The sequence below is a fragment of the Hemibagrus wyckioides genome, linkage group LG15 (assembly GCF_019097595.1).
Source record: "Hemibagrus wyckioides isolate EC202008001 linkage group LG15, SWU_Hwy_1.0, whole genome shotgun sequence".
Taxonomy (NCBI): Eukaryota; Metazoa; Chordata; class Actinopteri; order Siluriformes; family Bagridae; genus Hemibagrus; species Hemibagrus wyckioides.
In genome coordinates, this window is record NC_080724.1 from 6,897,705 (window position 1) to 6,920,944 (window position 23,240).

The 23,240-nt window shown below is 37.9% G+C and overlaps 2 protein-coding genes and 1 long non-coding RNA gene across 5 annotated transcripts in view; 1 reads left to right on the plus strand and 2 right to left on the minus strand.

Moving 5' to 3' along the window:
* Window positions 1-451: 451 nt before the first annotated feature.
* On the minus strand, window positions 452-1,389 carry g0s2 (G0/G1 switch 2). Its single transcript, XM_058409734.1, has 2 exons — window positions 1,251-1,389; window positions 452-1,097 (listed from the first exon to the last, which is right to left on the minus strand). The coding sequence occupies exon 2, from the start codon at window positions 1,067-1,069 to the stop codon at window positions 734-736; it is 336 nt and encodes a 111-aa protein (XP_058265717.1). The 5' UTR covers window positions 1,070-1,097; window positions 1,251-1,389; the 3' UTR covers window positions 452-733.
* A 41-nt stretch (window positions 1,390-1,430) lies between these two features.
* LOC131365847 (uncharacterized) overlaps window positions 1,431-23,240 on the plus strand; it is a 39,603-nt gene continuing 17,793 nt past the window's right edge. The window contains exon 1 of the long non-coding RNA XR_009206749.1: window positions 1,431-1,532. This is a non-coding gene — a long non-coding RNA (uncharacterized LOC131365847). The remainder of the gene's footprint in view (window positions 1,533-23,240) is intronic.
* camk1gb (calcium/calmodulin-dependent protein kinase IGb) lies at window positions 11,882-22,409 on the minus strand. Of its 3 annotated transcripts, none has more exons than XM_058409733.1 (13): window positions 22,274-22,409; window positions 20,439-20,550; window positions 16,896-17,021; window positions 16,391-16,465; window positions 15,798-15,936; window positions 15,558-15,681; window positions 15,390-15,465; window positions 14,763-14,875; window positions 14,575-14,653; window positions 13,810-13,897; window positions 13,253-13,581; window positions 12,858-12,953; window positions 11,882-12,735 (listed from the first exon to the last, which is right to left on the minus strand). In XM_058409733.1, exons 2-12 carry the CDS (start codon window positions 20,522-20,524, stop codon window positions 12,893-12,895), a joined length of 1,296 nt encoding a protein of 431 aa, XP_058265716.1. In that variant the 5' UTR covers window positions 20,525-20,550; window positions 22,274-22,409; the 3' UTR covers window positions 11,882-12,735; window positions 12,858-12,892. The 3 variants fall into 3 exon arrangements, with proteins under 3 accessions (XP_058265716.1, XP_058265715.1, XP_058265714.1); XM_058409732.1 differs by lacking the exon at window positions 22,274-22,409 and adding an exon at window positions 21,877-22,225 and having other exon boundaries at window positions 11,882-12,754; XM_058409731.1 differs by lacking the exon at window positions 22,274-22,409 and adding an exon at window positions 21,877-22,224.

The window sequence follows — 23,240 nt, forward strand, 5'->3', positions numbered from 1 at the left end:
TATGAATATTATATTTGATATTAATAAAAGCAACACATTAAATACTGTTTTGGCAATATTATGAAACTAGCAGTTGGACTAGCAGAACATGATAAATACAAAAAGTAAGAAAGTAAGCAACGTCGCTCTGTCTGCCCTATTTACCTGATAGCTCTATTGACCTGGCTTCATTCCACTTTAGTTTTTATCTGTGGACATTTTTTTCTTTGCTGTGAAATGTAATACAGTGTAACAGGAGGTGTGCAGAAGTAGATTTTCTTCTTCACATAACATGCCATGAACTCCGTGTCTGAGGAAATTTGTTTGGAAAACTGCTTTCTGATCCAGAATGCACTTTTCTCTGTTTGGATGTGTCTCTTCTTGGTCATTTTATAAGTCAGAATGCATCATGGGATATATGAGGGAGTGCTTTTTAGGCTACAAAATCTATAACACACAGATGACACAGATCCATGTTTTGCACAAACTAGAATTTATTTATCTGCAATCAGAGAAAGCTCACTCAGTAAAGACTTGTTACATCCTTTATAAATAATATTCAACCAGTAGAAAATCATTACATCATCTTAACAAACTTACAAGTAACATTTGAGAACAGGGCACCCCCAGAATTCCCAGCATTAGCTGTTCAACAGCATTCAATCCCAATAGGCACTTTGCATTTCCTCTCTGTCAGACATACACAACCCTCAGTGCAAAGACAGCACACGCAGTGTGTTAGTGAGTGTGTATTTTAAGAGGCATGGGCACGGAAACTCATACGCCGCTGCCTGAGCATGGGCAGTTCCTTAGCTTTGGCTTCCATCTCAGCATCCTGTTCATCATCTTCTGGGATGATCGTCTGTGGCTCTTGAATCTGAGCCGTCACTGTTACGGTCTCCTCCATCACTTTTGTCAGGGTGATTTCTTCTTGCTCAGGGAAGAGTGAACAGGCAGCCTCCACCACTCCACTCATGATGCCCAGGACTGCAAAGGTCCCTCCAACCAGATATACCTTCATGGCACCCTTTGATGGTCGAGCACTTAGCATCTCCCTTGCAAATGGAATGAGCTCCTGCATCATCTCCATTTTGTTCTAAATCAGTCAGTAGCTGTGTCTGTCAGGATAAAAAAAAAAGGCTATTAGGGCTCACTGTGCAATCTAAAGTACTACATGCTCAATAAGCACAGATCTGAGAAGTTCAGAATTTTAGTTAGAAAACAGATTATTGCAAATAATATTAGCAAATCAAGGTATAAAAAGTACTTACATTTGCAATGTAAGTGGAACCTTAGTTGAGTTCTCTTGATAATGTCCAAGTATCAACAAGCAACTAGCTGCTGTCTCGGTCCATATTTAAAGCCTGTGCCTTGTGTAGCCACACCCAGTGAGCATGAATATTCATCATAAAAGAGAAGCACTGCCAATATGCTTGTGCAAGTTTTGTGTGCTTCACAGATGGTGCGTACGTGTCTAGTCACTTGAGTGACCTCTGTGTCGGCAACTTCATCTCCTGGTCATTTGACAACACAGTTGTTCTTCTCCGTTATACGTGAGTAATGTGGTGAATCTGATGTTCCCTTAATTGTGATTTTGCCACATCCATAAGCTATTTTTGCTCAAAGTTCATTTTTATCATATTTGTTTTAGTTAAACACACACACACACACACACACAAACAACAGTCCAATGGTGCAATTTAGGAGTCATTAATGATAGTCTTTAGTTAACTCGATAGCAACACCACTCTGTTTTTTGTACTCTGTTAAAGTGTGAAGCCATCCTTAATTCAGTGCTGTCTGAAGCTTCCAGAGGTGGACGAAGTACACAACTTCCTTACTTGAGTGAAAGTACAAATACTACTGGTCAAACATTACAACTTTTACTTGTAATGGAGTAAAGACAGATTTTTACTTAAGTAAAAGTACAGAAGTACTTGTTTTTAAAAGTACTTAAGTATCAAAAGTAAATGTCAACGCATTGTTTTATTATTGTTGCATTGTTGTATGCAATACTTTCTGTGGAATTAAGAGCTTTTAGAATGTTACAAAACCTATAGAAATTAAACAACTGAATTGACAAAAAGAGACAGGTATAATCATTTATTTTTAAATTTAACACTCCTACCACCCCCAACAAAAAAGTACCGGTACATCTCAAGAATTAGAATATCATGAAAAAGGTCAATACATTTTGTCACTCAGTTCAGAAAGTGAAACCCATATATTATATAGATTCCTCACACAGTGAAATATTTCAAGCCTTTGTTTCTTGAAATTGTGATTATGGCTTACAGATAAGGAAAACCCAAAATTCTGTGTCTCAGAAAATTAGAATATTACATAAGATCAATAAAAAAAAGGATATTTCAAAGAGAAAATGTCAGACTTCTGAAAAGTATGTTCGTTTCTATGCACTCAATACTTGGTTGGGCCTCCTTTTGCATCAACGCGGCATGGCATGGAGGCAATCAGCCTGTGGCACTGCTCAGGTGTAATGGAAGCCCAGGTTGCTTTGATAGCGGCCTTCAGGTCATCTGCACTGTTGGGTCTGGTGTCTCTTATCTTCCTCTTGACAATACCCCATAGACTCTCTATGGAGTCAGGCGAATTTGCTGGCCAATCAAGCACAGTAACACCATGGTCATTGAACCAGCTTATGGTACCTTTAGCAGCGTGGGCAGGTGCCAAGTCCTGCTGGAAAATGAACTCAGCATCTCCATAAAGCTTGTCAGCAGAAGGAAGCATGAAGTGCTCTAAGATTTCCTGGTAGATGGCTGCGTTGACTGTGGACTTCAGAAAATACAGTGGACCAACACCAGCAGATAACATGGCAGCCCAAATCATCACTGACTGTGGACACTTCACACTGGACTTCAAGCAACATGGATTCTGTGCCTCTCCACTCTTACTCCAGACTCTGGGACCTTGATTTCCAAATGAAATGCAAAACTTACTTTCATCTGAAAAGAGGACTTTGGACCACTGAGCAACAGTCCAGTTCTTTTTCTCCACAGCCCAGGTAAGATGCTTCTGATGTTGTCTCTGGTTCAGGAGTGGCTTGACACGAGGAATGTCTTAAGCTCCCCCAAATTCTTGAATGGATTTTGCCTGACAATCCTCTCAAGGCTGCGGTTATCCCTTTTGCTGGTGCACCTTCTCCTACCACACTTTTTCCTTCCACTCAACTTTCTATGAATATGCTTGGATACAGCACTCTGTGAACAACCAGCTTCTTTAGCAATTACCTTTTGTGGCTTACCCTCCTTGTGGAGGGTGTCATTGACTGTCTTCTGGATAACTGTCAAGTCAGCAGTCTTCCCCATGACTGAGAGACCATTTAAAAGCTCAGGAAACCTTTGCAGGTGTTTTGAGGTAATTAGCTGATTAGGGTGCGACACCATGACTTTCCAATATTGAACTTCTAATTCTCTGAGACACAGAATTTTGGGTTTTCCTTATCTGTAAGCCATAATCATCACAATTTCAAGAAATAAATGCTTGAAATATTTCACACTATGTGTAATGAATCTATATAATATATGGGTTTCACTTTCTGAACTGAGTGACAAAAAATATTGACCTTTTTCATTATATTCTAAATTTTGAGATGTACCTCTACACATCTATGTGTATCTACTCATGCACATTTCAATCAAATGGTCTGTAAATGAAGACTGGTCAGAAAAAAAATCTAACCTGCTTTAAAACCCAGCTACACAACTGTAGCTGTACAACCACCCAACAGCAACACTGCTTTAACAAAGAGTTATATATACACTATATTGCCAAAAGTATTCGCTCACCCATCCAAATAATCAGAATCAGGTGTTCCAATCACTTCCATGGCCACAGGTGTATAAAATCAAGCACCTAGGCATGCAGACTGTTTTTACAAACATTTGTGAAAGAATGGGTCGCTCTCAGGAGCTCAGTGAATTCCGGCGTGGAACTGTGATAGGATGCCACCTGTGCAACAAATCCAGTCGTGAAATTTCCTCGCTCCTAAATAGTCCACAGTCAACTGTCAGCTGTATTATAAGAACGTGGAAGTGTTTGGGAACGACAGCAACTCAGCCACGAAGTGGTAGGCCACGTAAACTGACGGAGCGGGGTCAGCGGATGCTGAGGCGCATAGTGCGAAGAGGTCGCCAACTTTCTGCAGAGTCAATCGCTACAGACCTCCAAACTTCATGTGGCCTTCAGATTAGCTCAAGAACAGTGCGCAGAGAGCTTCATGGAATGGGTTTCCATGGCCGAGCAGCTGCATCCAAGCCATACATCACTAAGTGCAATGCAAAGCGTCAGATGCAGTGGTGTAAAGCATGCCGCCACTGGACTCTAGAGCAGTGGAGATGCGTTCTCTGGAGTGACGAATCGCGCTTCTCCATCTGGCAATCTGATGGACGAGTCTGGGTTTGGCGGTTGCCAGGAGAACGGTACTTGTCTGACTGCATTGTGCCAAGTGTAAAGTTTGGTGGAGGGGGGATTATGGTGTGGGGTTGTTTTTCAGGAGCTGGGCTTGGCCCCTTAGTTCTAGTGAAAGGAACTCTGAATGCTTCAGCATACCAAGACATTTTGGACAATTCCATGCTCCCAACTTTGTGGGAACAGTTTGGAGCTGGCCCCTTCCTCTTCCAACATGACTGTGCACCAGTGCACAAAGCAAGGTCCATAAAGACATGGATGACAGAGTCTGGTGTGGAGGAACTTGACTGGCCTGCACAGAGTCCTGACCTCAACCCGATAGAACACCTTTGGGATGAATTAGAGCGGAGACTGAGAGCCAGGCCTTCTCGTCCAACATCAGTGTGTGACCTCACAAATGCACTTCTGGAAGAATGGTCAAAAATTCCCATAAACACACTCCTAAACCTTGTGGACAGCCTTCCCAGAAGAGTTGAAGCTGTTATAGCTGCAAAGGGTGGACCGACGTCATATTGAACCCTATGGATTAGGAATGGGATGTCACTTAAGTTCATATGCGAGTCAAGGCAGGTGAGCGAATACTTTTGGCAATATAGTGTATTTCCACAATTCATTTACACCGTTTTCATATGCATTTACACCATTGTCCAGGATCCTTCCTCCTGTGTGCAATGTGTTGTGGGCAATATTATCCATTAGAGTGTGCATTGTTCTGCACTTTGAATTTCTACCGGAAGTAGTAGACCATCCAGGAATTTTTGGAATACTCTTTTCAGTATACTACGATTTGGGGCATACTAATTCTATTTTTGAATACCATTTAGGACACATCGTATGAGAATTTGGACACAGCATACGTTTTTGTGTGTTAACTAACATCATTACCAATGCTTTGGTCGTGTATAACATACAAAGCATATATTCGTCCACTTTGTCAGCAACTGAGTTAAAAAAATTATGGAAAACCACTGAATTTTACAACACGTGATGCTACAAGAGTGAAAAAAAAAATCATCCTATGATAAATGTAACTACTTTCTACTCAATGACATTGACAGAAATGTAGTGGAGTAAAAAGTAGAGTATTTGTCTTTCAAATGTAGTGAAGTTAAAGTAAAAAGTATCCAGAAAAAATAATACTCAAGTAAAGTACAGATACTCAAAAAGTGTACCAAGTACAGTACTCAAGTAAATGTACTTCTTTACTGTCCACCTCTGGAAGCTTCACAGTCTATTTTATACATGGACCACATACACATCTGAAAGAAAGTCATCCTGGGAACTGTCGTAGTTGCCTTTGTTAATAATGCAGGCAGTAGCAGGGTTAATTCTGCTGTGCTGATTTATCTGAACTGTTCAAGCCTTTAAAAAGGCTACATAGCTCATGTATATAGATATTCACATACACTGACAGTGAAAATGATCCTCCACTTACCCCCCACCCCCATTAAAAAAAAACTCAAATGGCTATTTTTACTTTAGTGAAAAACACGACTGATCAAAGTTCACTATAAAAAAAACATGATTGGTAAAAAGGTTTGGCAGCTACAGTTTTCACCAGATTCCTGTTATTAGGGTAAACTGCAATATATGGTTTATATATATTTTGTTTAAATGGTAGAGATTAATGGTTGATTCATTTAATATAATATAAATCAGTAAAATCCAGATTTGATTACAGAGTGGCAGCCATATAAACATATAACAGAAATGTGTTCAAGTAAAGAGTGTATTAAATCTTTAAGCATTCAAAAATCTTCTTGATGACTTTTACACATTTAACTTCTTAATATAAGTAGGCCACAGTGGTCAATGTAGTCTCATGTGTCCTCTGTAACATATGTAAGTAGACACATTAAGTGAGTGTATCTAAAAGGAGAGATTCACTGCAAAGTCTTTGATTTGAAGAGCAAATTAGGGCACCATGACAAACAGTTAACCTTACTCTACTGGGTCCTCTGCCAGCATTGCAGTGTCAAAGCTGTTAAAATTAAAATGAGAAGCCAGTAAACTCAGTTTATACTGAGATCAATAAGATTGCATCATCTTGAGTTAATGATCAGTGGCCTACCTGCTGCTTTGCGGTTGTTCTCGTTATCCGGTGCCTGGCATTTCCTCGGTGTTTAATGCGATTCTTACATGAAGGATTTAACACAGATTTAACACAGATGTCACTAGGTTAGAACTGTACTTTAAGACAGGATACCATTTCAAATGTTCACCTAGATTAGATTAAGAAAAATAAATGACTTTATCTGAGGGGAATGCAAACAAAACACATGCATAAAAACATCTAATAAATATTGACGAACTAATTCAAATGTTTTTGGCCACATACACAACAATACATGATACGACTTGTTATTAAATGCCCATGACAGAAAACTAGAATAGGAATAGAATTTACAGTAAAAGAGAATTTCCTGGTAATAAAGGAAAAAAATATACAGTACAGTTAGGGGGAAGAAGCAGTATGAATGTACTTTGAATAATTGTAATGGCTACCTTATATATTATATTATAAAAATGTTGAATTTGCTCTTGACCTTTTACAACTATTCGGTAAAATCAAGTTTGCAAAAAAAAAACTTTACTCATGCATTGATTGAGTGGACGTTTGTGTGTGAGGTGAAAGAGAAGGGGGACATTGAGCAACGTTATTTATTTGACTTACTCAAGGCATGGCTTCTGCTGCATGGACAGCAGCACATCAGAGACTTCTGACCTACAGCTCTGAGCCATGCTATGGCCTGTCACCCAGAAGCACAGACAGTATTGAGAAACATGGCCAAGCGTGGCCACAGCATCACAGGCTGCACGTAACAAAACGCAAAAGAGCAGCTTCAGCAAAAAAAAAAAAAAAAAATAGAATATATTTTTTGCATGGCATCAACATTTGGGTTGAGTATTAATAAATACTCGACACTGACTTTGTAAACCAATCCAAGGTCAGATGATTGATGATCATGATCATAGTCTCTCCTTAACTCTGTTATACAAGCATGTGCCCTGAAGAGATGCTAGTACACTTCAGCTTGGGAAATGATATTGAGGTCAGAGACGTTCATGTGTCTGTGTTTTTATTCTTATCTAATTCCTCTGGAGAAGTATCACAACTTTGACCCATGCTGCAGGAGCTGCTGCTGTGAATTAGCCTTAAATTCACCAATCCATAGAATAAAATGTTATTATGGCACAATGTTTTTCATAGAACTGAATACACTTTCATTGTGATTTCTAATAATTCAATCTCTTCACAAGGTGCAAAGAAACTGCTGCAGTGGTCAGTATCTATCAAAAATTGTCCAAGAGGTTCCAGTGGTGAACCGGCAACAGGGACATGGGCGGCCAAGGCTCATTAATGCACATGGGGAGCGAAGGCTGGCCCATGTGATCCTATCCAACAGATGAGCTACTGTTGGTCAAATTGCTGAATAAGTTAATGCTGGTTCTGATAGAAAGGTGTCAGAATACCCAGTGCATGACGGGTCAGGACTGTTTTGGCAGCAAAAGGGCGACCAACACAATATTAGTCAGCTGGTCATAATGCTATGCCTGATCTGTGTATATCAGCTATATCAAGTCAAGAAGCTTTTAATGTCATTCTAACCATATACAGCTGTTGCAGTACATAGTGAGATGAAACAACATTTCTCCAGGACCACAGTGTTACATAAAACAAAACAGAGCTACACAAACACAGAGCTAAGGACTTAAAGTAAGTTGTCCTAGACACATAAAGTGCAATGTGTGCAACCTAGTGCAAACAAACAATACAAAACACTACAGGCCAGATACACAAAATAGCACTGACCAGTATACATGCTGTAGTTCTGTAGCATTTGTGCAAAATAAGTGTATTGTAAACAATAAGAGGGTTCTTGTAAACATATATACACTTAAATAATAGCAGTAGTTGGTGGTAGCAGTGAATTGTGGTGTGCAAAAACAGCATGGAAACAGTCTTTATATGAGTGGTGCTGTAAACACAGATGTACATCGAATGAATATGTGTGTGTGTGTGTGTGTGTGTGAGTGTGTTTGTGTGAGTTTGGTATAGTTCAGGTCTGGGTGTTGAAGAGTTTGATGGCTTGAGGAAAGAAACTATTACAATGTTGATCTTGTATTATCTTATTGCCTTAATGCTCCTCCCACCAAGACTGCATATACAGTTATTATATTATGTATATATAATACAATGTATATATTATATTATGGAAACTATGTTGCTTGCCATTTGGATTTCTCTTGTGCTCTGAAATGCTTCTCAAGACTTACTTTACAATATCTGAAGGATTTTGCTGTCTTTGCTTGCTTTAGTCGCAAGGGACAGCCTCCTTATCAGTACCAAAAATTGTGAAACCGCCTATTTCCAAAACTCAGCAGCTGTAAAATAACCTTCTGATTTCACTTTAAGACTCAGACATATCTATTATTTTGCCTTAATTATATATGATAATACTATTTTTATTTGTGCACACAGAGAGAAACTACAGTATTTCATATCGTTTTTTTTTTTTTTTTATAGTGCGAGTTGAGGAGCTGAAAGATGTGTTTTGCACATGTTCACTCATGCCAAGATTTTTCAGGAAGGTCACGTAGTGGTGTGTGATGCAGTTTTTACAATAAATATGAACACCACATGAACAGACTCCTCTGCACAGGGGCTTAAAGCTGTAGGTGTTGTGCCTTTCAAATCTGGGAACAGTTGAGGGCACTTCACTTAAGAACATTATTTATAGTACTCTTTTTGGCTTGTAGTACCCATTAGCCTCAAGTTGTTTTTTCCTTATGAGCATTAGTGCACTGCATTAAGCTAATCACTCACTGATTTTGCATGCCAAAAATTCATCTCTATGGGATCTGCACAGTTGAATATTTTTTCTCAGCACAACCCAGCACTTTGTTGGTGCTTCATAGTTTCTTTTCACCACATAGTGAGCAGTACCTGCTGCTCTTTTTTTTTTCCATCCAAGAGGGTTTTCTCTTTAGAATATTCCACTCTATTGCCAATAATTTGCTAGTGAGAATTTCACTGATGTTTTGGCCTTTGTTTTTTTTTATCAAGCTGGATACAAACAGATAACTGGATAAATCTTTAGCACAAATGTTTAGACAAGAAATTTGGTATTGATGACAGTCCTGCAAATTTGGAAAAATGCACATATCCTACACCTGTCTAAATTTATGCAAAGGCAGATGAACTAATTTAAACCTTGACTTGACATAATTCATAGCATATTTGTTTTAAATAAACTGCTGTGTTTAAATTGTTTATTTTTATTATGTTGACAGCATTTAGCATATTATGCTGCAGACATCCTTATCCAAAGCGACTTAAAGAAGTGCTCTGTAGTCTCTATCATAAAATGTATTGTCATGCCCGTTCACTATGTCAGGGGAAAGAATGCTTTTGAGAATATCATTTAAAACCCAGTTATTTTATATTATTGACTCTAATTAAAAGAATGTAAAAAAAAAAGAAAAAGAAAAAAGCTAACCAAGACAAACTCATTAAAAGACTAATTAATAAAAGGCCATTGAACAAGTGATGGATAGGAAAGTCTGGCTACACATAAACATGTAAACGCTGAAGCTGAAAGAAGATTTAGCACTTGCTTTTTATTATGATTAATTTTATATCCTATTCAGTATTTTTGGTGGCATATGCTAGAAGATAATCTAGGGGAAATAATCTGGGCAAAATAATCCCACTTCTGTTTTTCAGGCATTACCCTGATTGACCGTTTCACTACATGGAAATGAGTGGTGCTCTGTGTGTGCTCTTTGTAATTTGCAGGTTGATTGGCATTCACTTTTCTAAAACTTTTGTAAATTCAACAATATTTCTTTTCAATTTTGGTTTAATTTTTACAAGCATTTACAACCAACTTTACTAAAAGATTGGGCCCATTGTTGGTACACTTTTTCCGAGGTGTTGCACAGCACTACTGGGAGTTAGAACTCCTTGTCATTTGGTAAGAAGGTTCTAGAAAATAATTAATGTACCTGTATATTGGTGGTATTTATAACAAATCATCTGTCACACATCACTATACAACTAATAGCACAAGGTGGTAATCCAGGGGTCTCATTTATCAACCATGCATATGCATAGTTTTGTGTGTAAACTGTGCACATTTCTGCACAGAGAATGTAATAATTTGAAGTTATTCTTGCGTTCATTGAAATGCAAAGTCAGAACAAACAGACACCTCCATGTTTGTCATTTGTTATCAACAAGCTAGCTTCCCTCTCGCATCAGTGAGCCTTGAGTGCCTATGGCCCTGTATAGCCAGTTCACCAGTTGTCCTTCCTTGGTACATTTTTGGTAGATACTAACCTCTGCATATTGTATTGTACACTTGCTTATATGTTATTTACTTCACCTGTCAGTAGTTTCAATGTTATGGTTGATTGGTGTTTATATTTACAGCATATACAACTCGTATTAAAGTAAAAAGTGCTTCTGGGTTTACTGTTGATGTTGTGAGCAGCCATGTTGATTTAATGCCACTTACTGAACTCGGGGTTAAGGTTTCTAAGTATGAAGTTGCAGTTTTCTTGGGTGTTTTTAGTCAGAGGTCAGAAATTCACAGTTACTTTTAGATGATTGAATTAGAACTACTGCTCATTATGTGCATGTCAAAATACATGGTACAATGGTAGAAAAGTGAATCACAGTTAAACTGATTACAAGCAGCTCCTTTCCCACTACTCAGCAACAGGTGGAATGTAAAGTAAAATCCTAAAACATGCACAAAAGACAGCGATGATGCAGACAATGGCAGACTTTGTCTTGCTTGATGTTTTGGCACACAGAGAACATATTTTTGGGACTGCAAGAACCTCTTTGCTGAGAGTGATGAGTGGCTGATCAGTTGATTTTGTTTGCCTGCTGCAGTTTTAGTTGATCTCTGCCAGCAATTTGCCCTGCTTTTGGGAAGGCCAATAAATTGCAGCAATACCATCCCAATGCGCACATAAATCCTTGCTACTTCAGGATTTTTAGTCAAAGACACATTTCGGCAAGACATTGGAGAAAGTTCTAGCATTTCCCATCCAAATATGGACTGAATAATGGCATGTATTACATGCATTCATATTGCATGTTACATTTATCAAATACAACACAACAATAATGAGGGATTTGAATTGAACTGAGCCATCACAAGTTTTCCAAATGGAAATTAGATCAATTGTTGCACAAACAGTAAAAGAACATGTGTCTAGCATGTACTAGTCACTTTGGGATCTGACCTTTTTTGCCTGTAGAATTCTCCTTGCTCTGCTTTGTCTCTTCATAACAATTAAACCTTATAAAACTGTTTAAATTTGCAGCTGTAAAACTGGTTGAAAACTAACAATTTATTTTTAAATACTTTCACATATACTAAGTACATATGTGTGCTTGCATTAAGGTCTAATTAGTAAAGTAAAATATTCATCTTTCACATAATCATGACAACATGTGAAACTTTTTTAGTTTATTTTATTTTTTAAGGGTTGACATCAACACAAACCTGAAATATTAGGACACTTATTCATTAATTATGTCTCACATGATAGTCTTAAGAAATGTATATACAAAAAGCCCACACTTCAGGAGGTACATTGGCAAACAGTTATTATCAAAAACATTCTGTTATGTTGGTAGGTATATTGAGACAGGTTATTATAAAAGAACATCCACAATTCTGCATAATAATCATAATATATTTCTTATAAAAATAAACTTTGGCTCTAAGGTACATTAAGCAAAAAAAAAATCTCATTATTACTATAATGAAGTGTTAAGAGGGATTGCTTGCCAACCACAGTCTCCCCATCTGTGTCCAGCAATTAAATCTACTGAATGAATTCAGTATTTCCTCTGAGACAAAAACCAGAGGGCCTAAACAATTCAGAGTTAAATATGACAGCAAATCACAGACTATTAGGAAATAAATAATAAAAATATCACATCACCAATACTCTGAATGTAATATGGAGCACACAAGTTCTGGATAAAATGGAGTGATCTTTATAGATATAATACACAGGGCTGGAGTTACATCAGTCCTGAGGAACAAGATCTTTGTGCTATAATACAACCAGGGGCCTAAGAATGTTGTTCTGGTCTCTGAAGGTACTGTATGTCATCTTCCACATGTTGTATGTACAGTCACGTCTATGCATTTGTGGGAGGATATGACAATATGGAGGCAGTCTTCTGAACTCCAACACGTTGGTGAAACCAACAAGCAACAAATCAGCTGTCTTGTATCAGTCCATATCCCAAAGGAGCAAAAACCCCAAAGCATGCCAGCTTCAAGACAGGTCACAGATCTGCAAACACATGCACATCCTTGAGAAAAGTAATACACAAGTGAAGAGTTTAATAATTATAGGTCATTACTATTAAAGCATCTACCAAATGTATAAAGATGAAATAAATCTATCTGCTGTACCTATTAAAGTCCATTCATAATGCTGCAATGGCCAGTCACATGACACAGCAGACACCGGTCTGTATTTTCTCCACACTGTGGTTGGTCTTCTCATACCTGTGCAAATAGGACGAAATGATTTCTGAATAACTAAACAACTCAAAATTTCTGCTTTGGGTTTAATAAGAATGAGCCAATACTATTTTTTTTTTTAAAAATATCATAATGCTGTATATAATGTCCCTATGGCTGTAAACTAAATTTTGCTTGAACATAGAGGAAATTTGATTTGGAAAAACACAGGCGTAGATCATTCTTATGATCACATAAGAATAACATTGAATAGCATAGTAAAATGAACAGTGGTTATAATTGGCTCAACATTTTTATCAGCATAAACAGATAAAGCTCAGTACCTATTCAGGTTTCCTGGTTCGGAGTGGTACACGTGTTTGGTCTTCTCAGTAACTGTAAGCGTAACACTATGGCTGACCTTCGGCAATAGGTACTGAGTCTTTGTTTCCATGGAAACAGATGGCACTGTAATATGACTGCAAGGCAGATTGCCGTTGGGTTCTTGATTGTCATGGATTGGATTGTTGTCTATTGCTTCAGTGTGAGACGTTGAAATGACTTTGATATCAGGCAACTGAATCTGTTTCAGGCTCTGTTTGACCGAGGACTCACCATGGGCGAGCTGTAGCTTCTTCATGTGGTTGATGGCCACTGTAGCATTGAACGCTTGCTGAAATACACAAACAGACATCTTATCACAAAGTCTTCCTAAAAATAGGAAGAGACTGGTAGATATCACTCAGTGGGCAGATTTATGAGTGTTTGAGCATATGAAATGGTCATTGCTGAAGCTGTGTTGTGTAATCAGGCCAGAGATCAGATGAATTGCCCCAGTGAAAATAGAGCAGAGAAGGCAAACTTTAAACAGTCAGAGCCTTAAAAGACTGGCTGCCTTTACCTTCCACTTGGATTTGGCAAAGTTCTTCTGGATCTGCACACTGACAGAATGGTAGATATCACGGTTTTGGGCGGTTTTCCCGATGATCCTGAAAACAAATCAAGAAACAAATCTCTTGATGTATCACAGGCTTTGGCCACAATGTTAAACAATGCTTTTTAAATATCTTAAGGATATATAACACGAAGGAGGAGTAAAAGACAGACATAAAGCTTGTATACAGCTGGTTGGTATATTAAGGTAATGCTGTGAAAGCAAACAAATTACGCAAAGAAGCATAACCCTAAATCCAAGTGGACAAACCAGAGATTTGGTGGCTTTTTTTAGCATGCAAGGATCACCGACAAAATTTTAAGAAATAGGAACATGTAGAGATGAAGAATGAAACGCTGAAGAAACAGGAAAATATAGTGTGTCTGAAAGCTCAATGAATACAGTATGTATTCATATATGTAAACAATATGTCACTTCCCAGTTAGGATAAGAAGCTTTAATACCTCATGGGTAAATTACAGAAATTAAACATATTGATAGAAATCAAAGGCACAAGCCAAAGCAGAACATATTTTTAATTGTGTTGTGAAGAGAGAACTCAAGAGCTCATTGTCAAAGCATGAGCAGTGAATTGATAGAATTGGAAATTATGTAGCAAACACAGACAAGTGGAGTGATACAAACAGAGAAGTGCTGTTATACTAAATAGCAACTGTCTTGTCCAGTCAAACTAGTGGACCGGTCATTTTCTATTAGACGCTTGTATCTTACCATGGATGTCTCAGAGCTTGCTCTGTTGTGTAGCGCAAATTAGGATTCTTCTGCATCATGTTTCGGATGAAGTCCTTTGCTGAAAAAATAATACAGTAAATGCACAGAATGTTAAATACATACATGCATCTATAAATATATGCAGTTTCTTTGAATTTCCACGTTCAGAAAAAAGAAAAGACATTCACCAGATTCCGAGATGTCATCCCAGAAAGGAGAGTCAAACTCATACTGAGCTTTCATAATCTTCGAGAAAAGACGAGTCTCTGATTCTTCATAAAACGGAGGATATCCACAGAGACTGCAGAGACAAATCATTGACCTAGATTATTATCTATTTATATATGTTTTTATTATGTATTTTATATTAACATTAATATAAAAAAAAATTGTGGTTTTGCTGTAACACTCCTATTTTATTTCCTATGCTTCCTTTTCTAGGACAAGTACATAGCATGTCTCTTTGTTGAACTGTTAGCAGTTCCTCCACTAGAGGGAATTCTTTCACATGCGACTATAGTGCAACAACCTCACTGCAGGGGTAAGCAGAGCTTAACCTGGCTAGGGTTCAATGACATGGCAAAAACAGCTTGTTTCTTACACTGTATGCAAGTCATGATCTAAACTCTTAACAAGTCAGAGACCTTTATTTTTATCTTTCAGTACCATCATCCAATAGACTGTTGCCTACTGTAATAGGTCCCATGTGTGATATATAAGCTGTTGTGTTTTATTATGTTTATTGTAGATTCAAACGTAAAGATAGTTTTAATAATAGTAACATAATTAGCAAGATTATAAGATAGTTGCCTTACAGAATGTAGGTAATGACTCCAATAGACCAGCAATCCACTGCTTTACTGTAGGGCTTCTGAGCTAACACCTCTGGAGCTATAAGACAAACAATCAATAATTAGCACAAGCTTTACACAGTATTTTCAGCTTTGTCTTTTTCTTTTTTTAACCTCATATAGTCTACTTACCCACATAGCCTGGGGTACCACAGGCTGTGGACATGATGCCCTTGTCCTCCATCTTTGAAAGTCCAAAATCGCTTATCATTATCTTGGACTTTTCATCTGGACTGTAGTACAACAAGTTCTCAGGCTTTAGAGGAAAAATAGATATTGTGCTTTACAGCAGAAAATGAAGCAGACATGATACAAGGCTTAGATTTTTTTTTTTTTGTGTGTGTGAAATTGTGTGTGTGTGTGTGTGTGTACCTTGAGATCACGATGTACTATGCCATTCTTATGCAGGTAGTTAACTCCCTCCAGCACCTGTCTTATCACTAAGCTAGCATCCTTCTCTGAGTACACTCCCCGGTCCAGGATACGATCAAACAGCTCACCTCCTGAAACGCTGTCAAAATAAGAAGAGAAAAAATATCAGATAATAGCTGCTATGAGTAAAGATACACAGCATGTAGATAGAAGGTATGGGTTGGGATGCGCAGTATTCTGATAAAAGCATTATAAAATGCTAATTTGTAAAGTCAATGAACAATGCAATGGTGCTTCGAAACCCTTTAACTCATTAGTCAAGAAATAGGCAACTGGCAGGGTGTTTACAAATTGCTGGATGCTAGCTGTTTTGTGAGCAGGATACCTTTCTAAAGGATACCTAGTATTACTGTTAGTTAGTTATCATCCAAGATCATTCAAGTGAGCTGTCAGAACTAATCTCTCATCAATACAAAATACAACATTTTATTCTGATATATTTTTCTGCCACAATATTTTGTAAGTACTATCTAAATGTACACTTAGTTAACACATTTTTGCCTTGATTGTAGACATAAAAACATACTACTTACAGCTGCATGACAAGATAGTAATGAGTGCGGCTTTCATAGAGATCTTCCAACCCCACAACATTTTCATGTTTAATCCTATAACAGAGAAACAAATGTTATAAATTTTCTATATAAATTTTATACACACACACACACAAGGTGTCTCAAAAGTCTCCATATATAAGTGAAACCAATACTTTTACCAACAATCATGATGAATTTTTAATATTTCATATTTATATTATACCTATATTTATATATCTTTTTTAAAATAGCCCCATCCTTCTGATTAGTATTCCAGAGCCTTAACTATTGAGCCACAATTGCCCCTGTTGCAAGCTGTTGCAAGGTTGTGATGGACTTGAACAGGAAAAATGGCAAGCATGTCACACACGTCAGTGTTGCCAAACTTAAAAGGTCCAACCCGAGAATTGGACATCCACAAACATCTACTGATTTAGTCACAAGCGCTTGGTGCTGGCATACTTTGTCCCCTATGTATGAAGGCTTTTGTTTTACATTTTACCTCCTTAACACTGCAATCTCGTTCTCCAAGTTGTGGTCCTTTTTGTTCTTTTTCTTCACACACTTAATGGCAAACAGCTTTCCTGTTTTTCTCTCCTTCACCATGAACACCTCAGAGAATGCTCCCCTGTGAGACAGAGACAAGTAGAGATATACACACAGAAAGAGGAAGTTGGGTAAGGCTGTTCAGTTAACCACTGCTAAGAAGAGGAGAAACATCAAGATATTCTTTTTTTTTGCTTATTCACAAAAAGTGATATATTCATTATCTGTTTTTTTTTATAACACCTAGAGCCATTTGTGCAAGGATTTGGAAGTGGTGAGAAAACAGCCAAAGTGATTATCTTCAGGAACATGTGAAAACATCTACCTGTTATCAGTATCAAAAGTTGAATTTTTATGAATGAATTGTATGTTCCATTAATCAAAAATCAGAACTCTGATGTTTGAAGGAAATCAGAAACCAACAATTAATTTTGTTACATTTAAGCTATTGCCATAGCAATAGCTTAATTTATTGTTCTCTGTGCCTTCCACACTGTTTAAAGCTGCAACCTGGAATACATGTCCTGGCTGGGGATTAAGCATCAAAATCCCCTACACAACGGAAATAGTAACAGCTCAGGTATCCAGGTGTGGCGCTTCAAACAGGTCACTGAGCTCTCAAAGAAAGGATCAAATCCTTCTTGTTTTTTAGTGTTTGAGAAATCATTTTTGGTAGTGTACTATATAGGAAAAAATGTGTGACTAGTTTCTATACGTACACAAACAGATCAGATTCATTTCATTCATTCTGATTCAGTAATACATCCATGTACGGTATATATAAAACTGCTTGAACTGTATCCTTACACTTCACATTCATTTCATATTCTGATAAAACACATTCTTAAGGCTAAAAACTACTTTGTAGCAGGACACCCACTTGCAACGGCCTGTCTCACACTGTCGCTCGCCCCCACAAACACACACATCTATGAAGAACATGGAGCATCATAGAATTGCTTTTAATTGCCGCCTCCGAGCTCCTCTGAGGCCAGTACACTCTCTGTTCCTGAAATTCTGCCTCTGCAATTTTATCTCTGAATATACAAGCTATGAAAGCTAGTTTTGAGCCAGACTTTGCTACAGTCAGTAATTATAGCAGTATACTAATAAATGTTCTTGGCATTCATTTAATTACTTGCTATATGTAAAATATTTCAGCACCATGACAGATTAATACATGCAAAGAGTTGACCAGTAACTATGCACAATGCTCAGGGCTTATAAAAGTGAGCCTGTGATGACAGTACATCTCAATCGTAGCCACTAATTTGTTGTAATTTCATGCATCACATTTTGCAGTGGCACACCCCCAGGAGTAAGTTCTGTTGAGGGATACTGGGATTTGGTTGAGGTTGTTTTTCTCACAGGAAATGGTCAGCTCCCTCAGAGCAAAGCATTTCTCACTGCCTTCATTTTTATAGCTTGCAGCAAAGACACCAGGGATGATCGCAATGGATGCAAATGCTGCTAAGGGAAAATGATACACTGGCTATTAGCGCTTTTACTAAGCTTAGCTGAAGGCTTGTTCCAAATTTCATGATCAAGACAGTAATTCACCAATTAAATGTTGCTCCACACATTCTGCCCACTCAATTAGAGTGCCTATAGATAAACATAAAACTCTCTCTATCCAGTTAAGTGTTCTGAAAGTGATCCTGATTCCTCTGTGTTAAATAAGCCCAGCTTATCACAGCCTTCCACATCACACAGTTTGCCTCTGAGAATAGAGGGAAATGTAGAGGGTGTTGAAAACAACTGCTGTTTCTTTCCGTGCCAAAAACAATGAAATATAATTAGTAATTCTGAGGCGAATGCTAGTGATTTATTACCTTTTTGCAAAAAATTGTAAGAACAAGCACAATATACATATATACAACCACGCATGGACAATTAGATACACAGCATTCCATATGAATGCATCTGATAAGTTCAACAGGAGCAGTAAATAAACTTGAGCAGATTAACAAACAGCCTGAATCCTCAGTCTAATTAAGTGTATACTCATCTGCTCAATGTCCTGTAATATCAACTTTTTTACTTTTGTGTCTAAGCCAGTGGTTCCAGTAGGGTTCACAGCCACTCCAGATGTCCATGGAACATCTGGAGCTGTATTGAGGAGGTCTTTGGTATACACTTACGCCCACTTTGTTATCCATTCAGCCAATCATGTGGCAGCAGTACAATGCATAGAAAAATGCAGATACAAGTCAAGAGCTTTAGCAAATTTTCACATTAAACACCAGAATGAAAAACAAATGTGATCTTATGACTTTAAGTGTGGCATGGTTGTTGGTGCCAGATGGGTTGCTGATTGCTGATCTCCTCTTGTGACTTTCACAAAAAAAAAAAAAATTGCAAAACATCAGTTCTTTGGGTGGAAATGCCTTATTGTTCACCAGATTAGTTCAAGCTGACAGCGAGGATACTTATAATCTTTTTTACAACTGTGGTAAGCATCTCACCATGCACAAAACCTTGAACCTTTAGGTGGATGAACTACAACAGATGAAAACTACATCAGGCGAGGTTATCATGGGCACAGATCCTGGAACTAGACAGCTGAAGACTGGAAAAAAAAAGCCTAATTTTCTTGTCTATCCAGTTTGGGTGAGCCGGTCCCAAGACAGCCTCAGACTCCCATTCTTGGCTGGTAGGAGTGGAACCTGAAGCCCATCCACCTTTAATGTGTTTTGAGATGCTTTTCTGCTTACCACAGTTGTAAAAAGTGCTTCTTTGTGTTTTCATAGACTCAAACCAGTCTGGTTCTTGTCTGATTTCTCTCATCAACAAAGTGTTTCAGCCTGCAGACCCTCCACTCACAGGATGTCTTTTATTTTCCATTTGTTTTTTTACGATTCTGTGTAAACTCTGGAGACTGTTGTGTGTGAAAATCCCAGAAGATCAGCAGTTTCTGAAATACTCAAACCAGCCCATCTGGTACCTGCATGAGTTTATGCATTGTTCTGCTGCCACATGATTGGCTAATTGGATAACTACATAAATGAGCAGATGTATTTACAATAATGAATAAAAATATATTCATATGTGTTTTGTAGATATTTTTGTTGTTTGCAGTTTGAGCCTTTAATTTTCCTATCAAAAAATAATCTTATTGGTTTACTATCATAATATTTGTAAGTCTGATATGTCACTATAATAGAATTTGCAGTATGGATTACTATGTTGAAGTTTGTGCTAAGCTTGTGAATGAACGACTAATCTTTAAATGTCTGTGTAAGCTGAAGATAGAGACTTCCCCAAGCTCATGCAGCTTTCCCTGCCTAGGACTCATTCAAGCATCGTCCCATGACAGATTCTTACAGTTTCTATATTACAGGTCAGAGATAGACCAGTGACACTCCTGGTTATGTGTGCAGTGTGGAATACTAGCACTAATTAAGCCCATACACTATATATACCTGTTAATAGAACTGTTAAAAATGTATGATTTAATTACTAATGTGTCTTCTAACACTGAATAAAATACTGTACTCACGATCCAAGCACCTCTATGAAGTCAAATACATCTTGAATGTTATCAGTGCTCTTCTTCCAATTGTAGTCGGCCTCTTTGCGACCCATTTCAGCGTAAGCGTCTCCAGGGATTTCTACAACACAGGAAATAGGACTCGGAGGTCAATACTAACCTAGTAATACCAAAGGCTAACTTATCCAGTTTGAGAAGATGAAGAGAAGTCAGAGACTGAGAGCATCAGATTTATACGTTGGTTGGGAGGGGAAACAACTCCTAATATTCCAGGAACCATGAGGCACTTTGTACAATATACAGTGTGGTTAAATGCTGACTCCTTAAGTCTTACTGTTAAATAACGTTTTGTTCTATAATTTCTCGAGGCACATTCATGTTCAAGAGTGAGGTGAAAGCCACAGAAATAGGAAGCAATCAGTCTTGGAAGACTACTCATCAGCTAGCTGTCATCTCTAAGACGCTGGTATTTATTCGTCAATTAGAAATGTGCATGTACAGAAATAAGCCCAAAGAATGAAGTATGAAGAAATCTGCATCTGATTTATAAAATTGTTGTGAATAAGCCTCAAAACAAGCTCCTGCCCATTAGTATCTTATTTGCATTTTTTATTAATATGCCAAGTCCAAATTCACCTTCATTATTATATATAAACACACCCTAAAGAATAATGCTTAAATCAGCTATATTAATGAAGTACATGTTGCGCGAACATGTTTTTTGTCACACCTGTTTCTTTCAGGTTGGCCGAAGGTACACTATGAAGTGCAGGAAAAATAAACTCATTGGGGATGGAAATAGGTTAGCCTATCTACACTTGAAAGAACTGGAAAGGATTAAAAGTCAATCAGAAATCCTGGTCTGTCTAAAGGCTTGGCCTCTTTTCTCTTATATAACAGAGTAAAGAATCTTGATTCACTTAACCCCAAAGGAATTAACCCACACGGTTCAAGAGGTCAAAGTCAGGACATCAAACGCAAATAGCCTATGCATAATAACAGTATGGACATTAAAGAGATGCAATATTGTGGAAACACATACATGTTTTTTTATTCTTCTTTTCTTTTTTTGTTTATCAGTAAGTAAATGAATAGGCTGGAACTGGGTTACCTGAAAACAAAAATCCTATTAGATGTTCTTATTTAGACAAATCTACATGTGAGCCAAACAACGTTAAGCGTAATCTAACACTGCATATATGTTTTCTCTTTCTCTCTTTATGACATGATGTAAAGTTTAACACACAGAACCTCCAAAACTTCAAAATCATAAATCTGTACACTTTTATATCCCTTTGTCCCTATGTGAAAGTATTTAGATATAACACACACATACATACATATAGATTAAATAGCAAATTTAAATGTATGTATGAGTGTGTATGTATTCACTACTACTATTGATGTGTGCATTCCTAAATTACCCTTTTTATTTAATCGATCTTACCTTCTGGTATGCGAGAGCTCCAGGTGTTAGCACAGTTTAGTACAGGTAGACAGGGACAACAGGGACAGCAGGGAGAGAGGACAGCGCGAGAAAACCGGAGCAACTGATGCGCTGATCTCAGCGACACGAACATGGGACACGCCGCTGCGCGCAACGGGAGCGCATGACCGTGTACAGTAGTGTACAATACAGCAAGCGAGACTCACGAGTTTTTACCCACAAATTTCCCTTTATGTGCTCTAGTGAAAAAGCTATTACGGTAAAAACAATAATCGGAAAACCGTGCGTTATGGTGAACAATGTTGAAGAGACGCTTTTATTCTAGCTTGCAGCTCGCGCGAGTGCCACTGCTTCATGAATGAAGCGGAAAGAAGCTTATGTGAAGCTTTTAACTTACCTACAGCCCAGGGGGTATGAGTTGCTCTGGTCTGGCTCTCCTGCAAAAAGCTTCGGACAGACTGTCTCGTTGGAAGGCAGGGACATAAAAGAGGGCAGAGACTGGGAGGGGAGGGGTGATGGGGAAAAAGTGCATCACTCTCTCAGGTGTGTTCGCTTGCACCAACCTGTTAGTGTTTAAGGCTTACGGAGCTGTGTGTTGCAAGACATTTTCATACCATTCAGTGAGAGTGAACTTCAGAATTATGTTACCGTTCCTTATGTCAGCTTTCTTTCTTTCTTTCTTTCATTCATTCATTCATTCATTCATTCATTCATTCATTCATTCCTTCCTTCCTTCCTTCCTTCCTTCCTTCCTTCCTTCCTTTCTTTCTTTCTTTCTTTCTTTCTTTCTTTCTTTCTTTCTTTCTTTTATCATGAATAACTGCTTCATTCAATTCAAGTTTATTTGTATAGCGCTTAAATCAATGGACATTTACCAGCTTTATAGAATTCTGTAAATTCAGAATGCAAATTATCAGTTTTAATTTTATCCCTAATGAGGAAGCCACATGCAATGGTAGCAAGGTAAAACTCCCTAAGACGATATGAGGTGGAAACCTCGAAAGGACCCAAACTCAAAAAGGCAACCCGTTCTCATGTGGGTGACACCAGATGCATCAATGTGTGGTTATAAATAATTTATCTTCTATAACTGTGTACTGTATGGTCAAAAAGTATAAATACGTAACCAGGAAGTTATCAACTGTTCACTAAAGGAGACCATCCAAAACAGTCCAAAGCCAACTTCATAGTTGCCCAGAAGTGGTACTATATGCCGTGTGTGATGTATCTTTAGGTTATACATGCAGGGTCATCCCCAGCAGCAAGTGGCCTCTAGTTGAAGGGTACTTCAAACAGAAGTAGGACATCAGAAGCTGAAGGGAGAATAGCGAAAGAGAAAGAGAGACAGACAGACAGTCACAGCA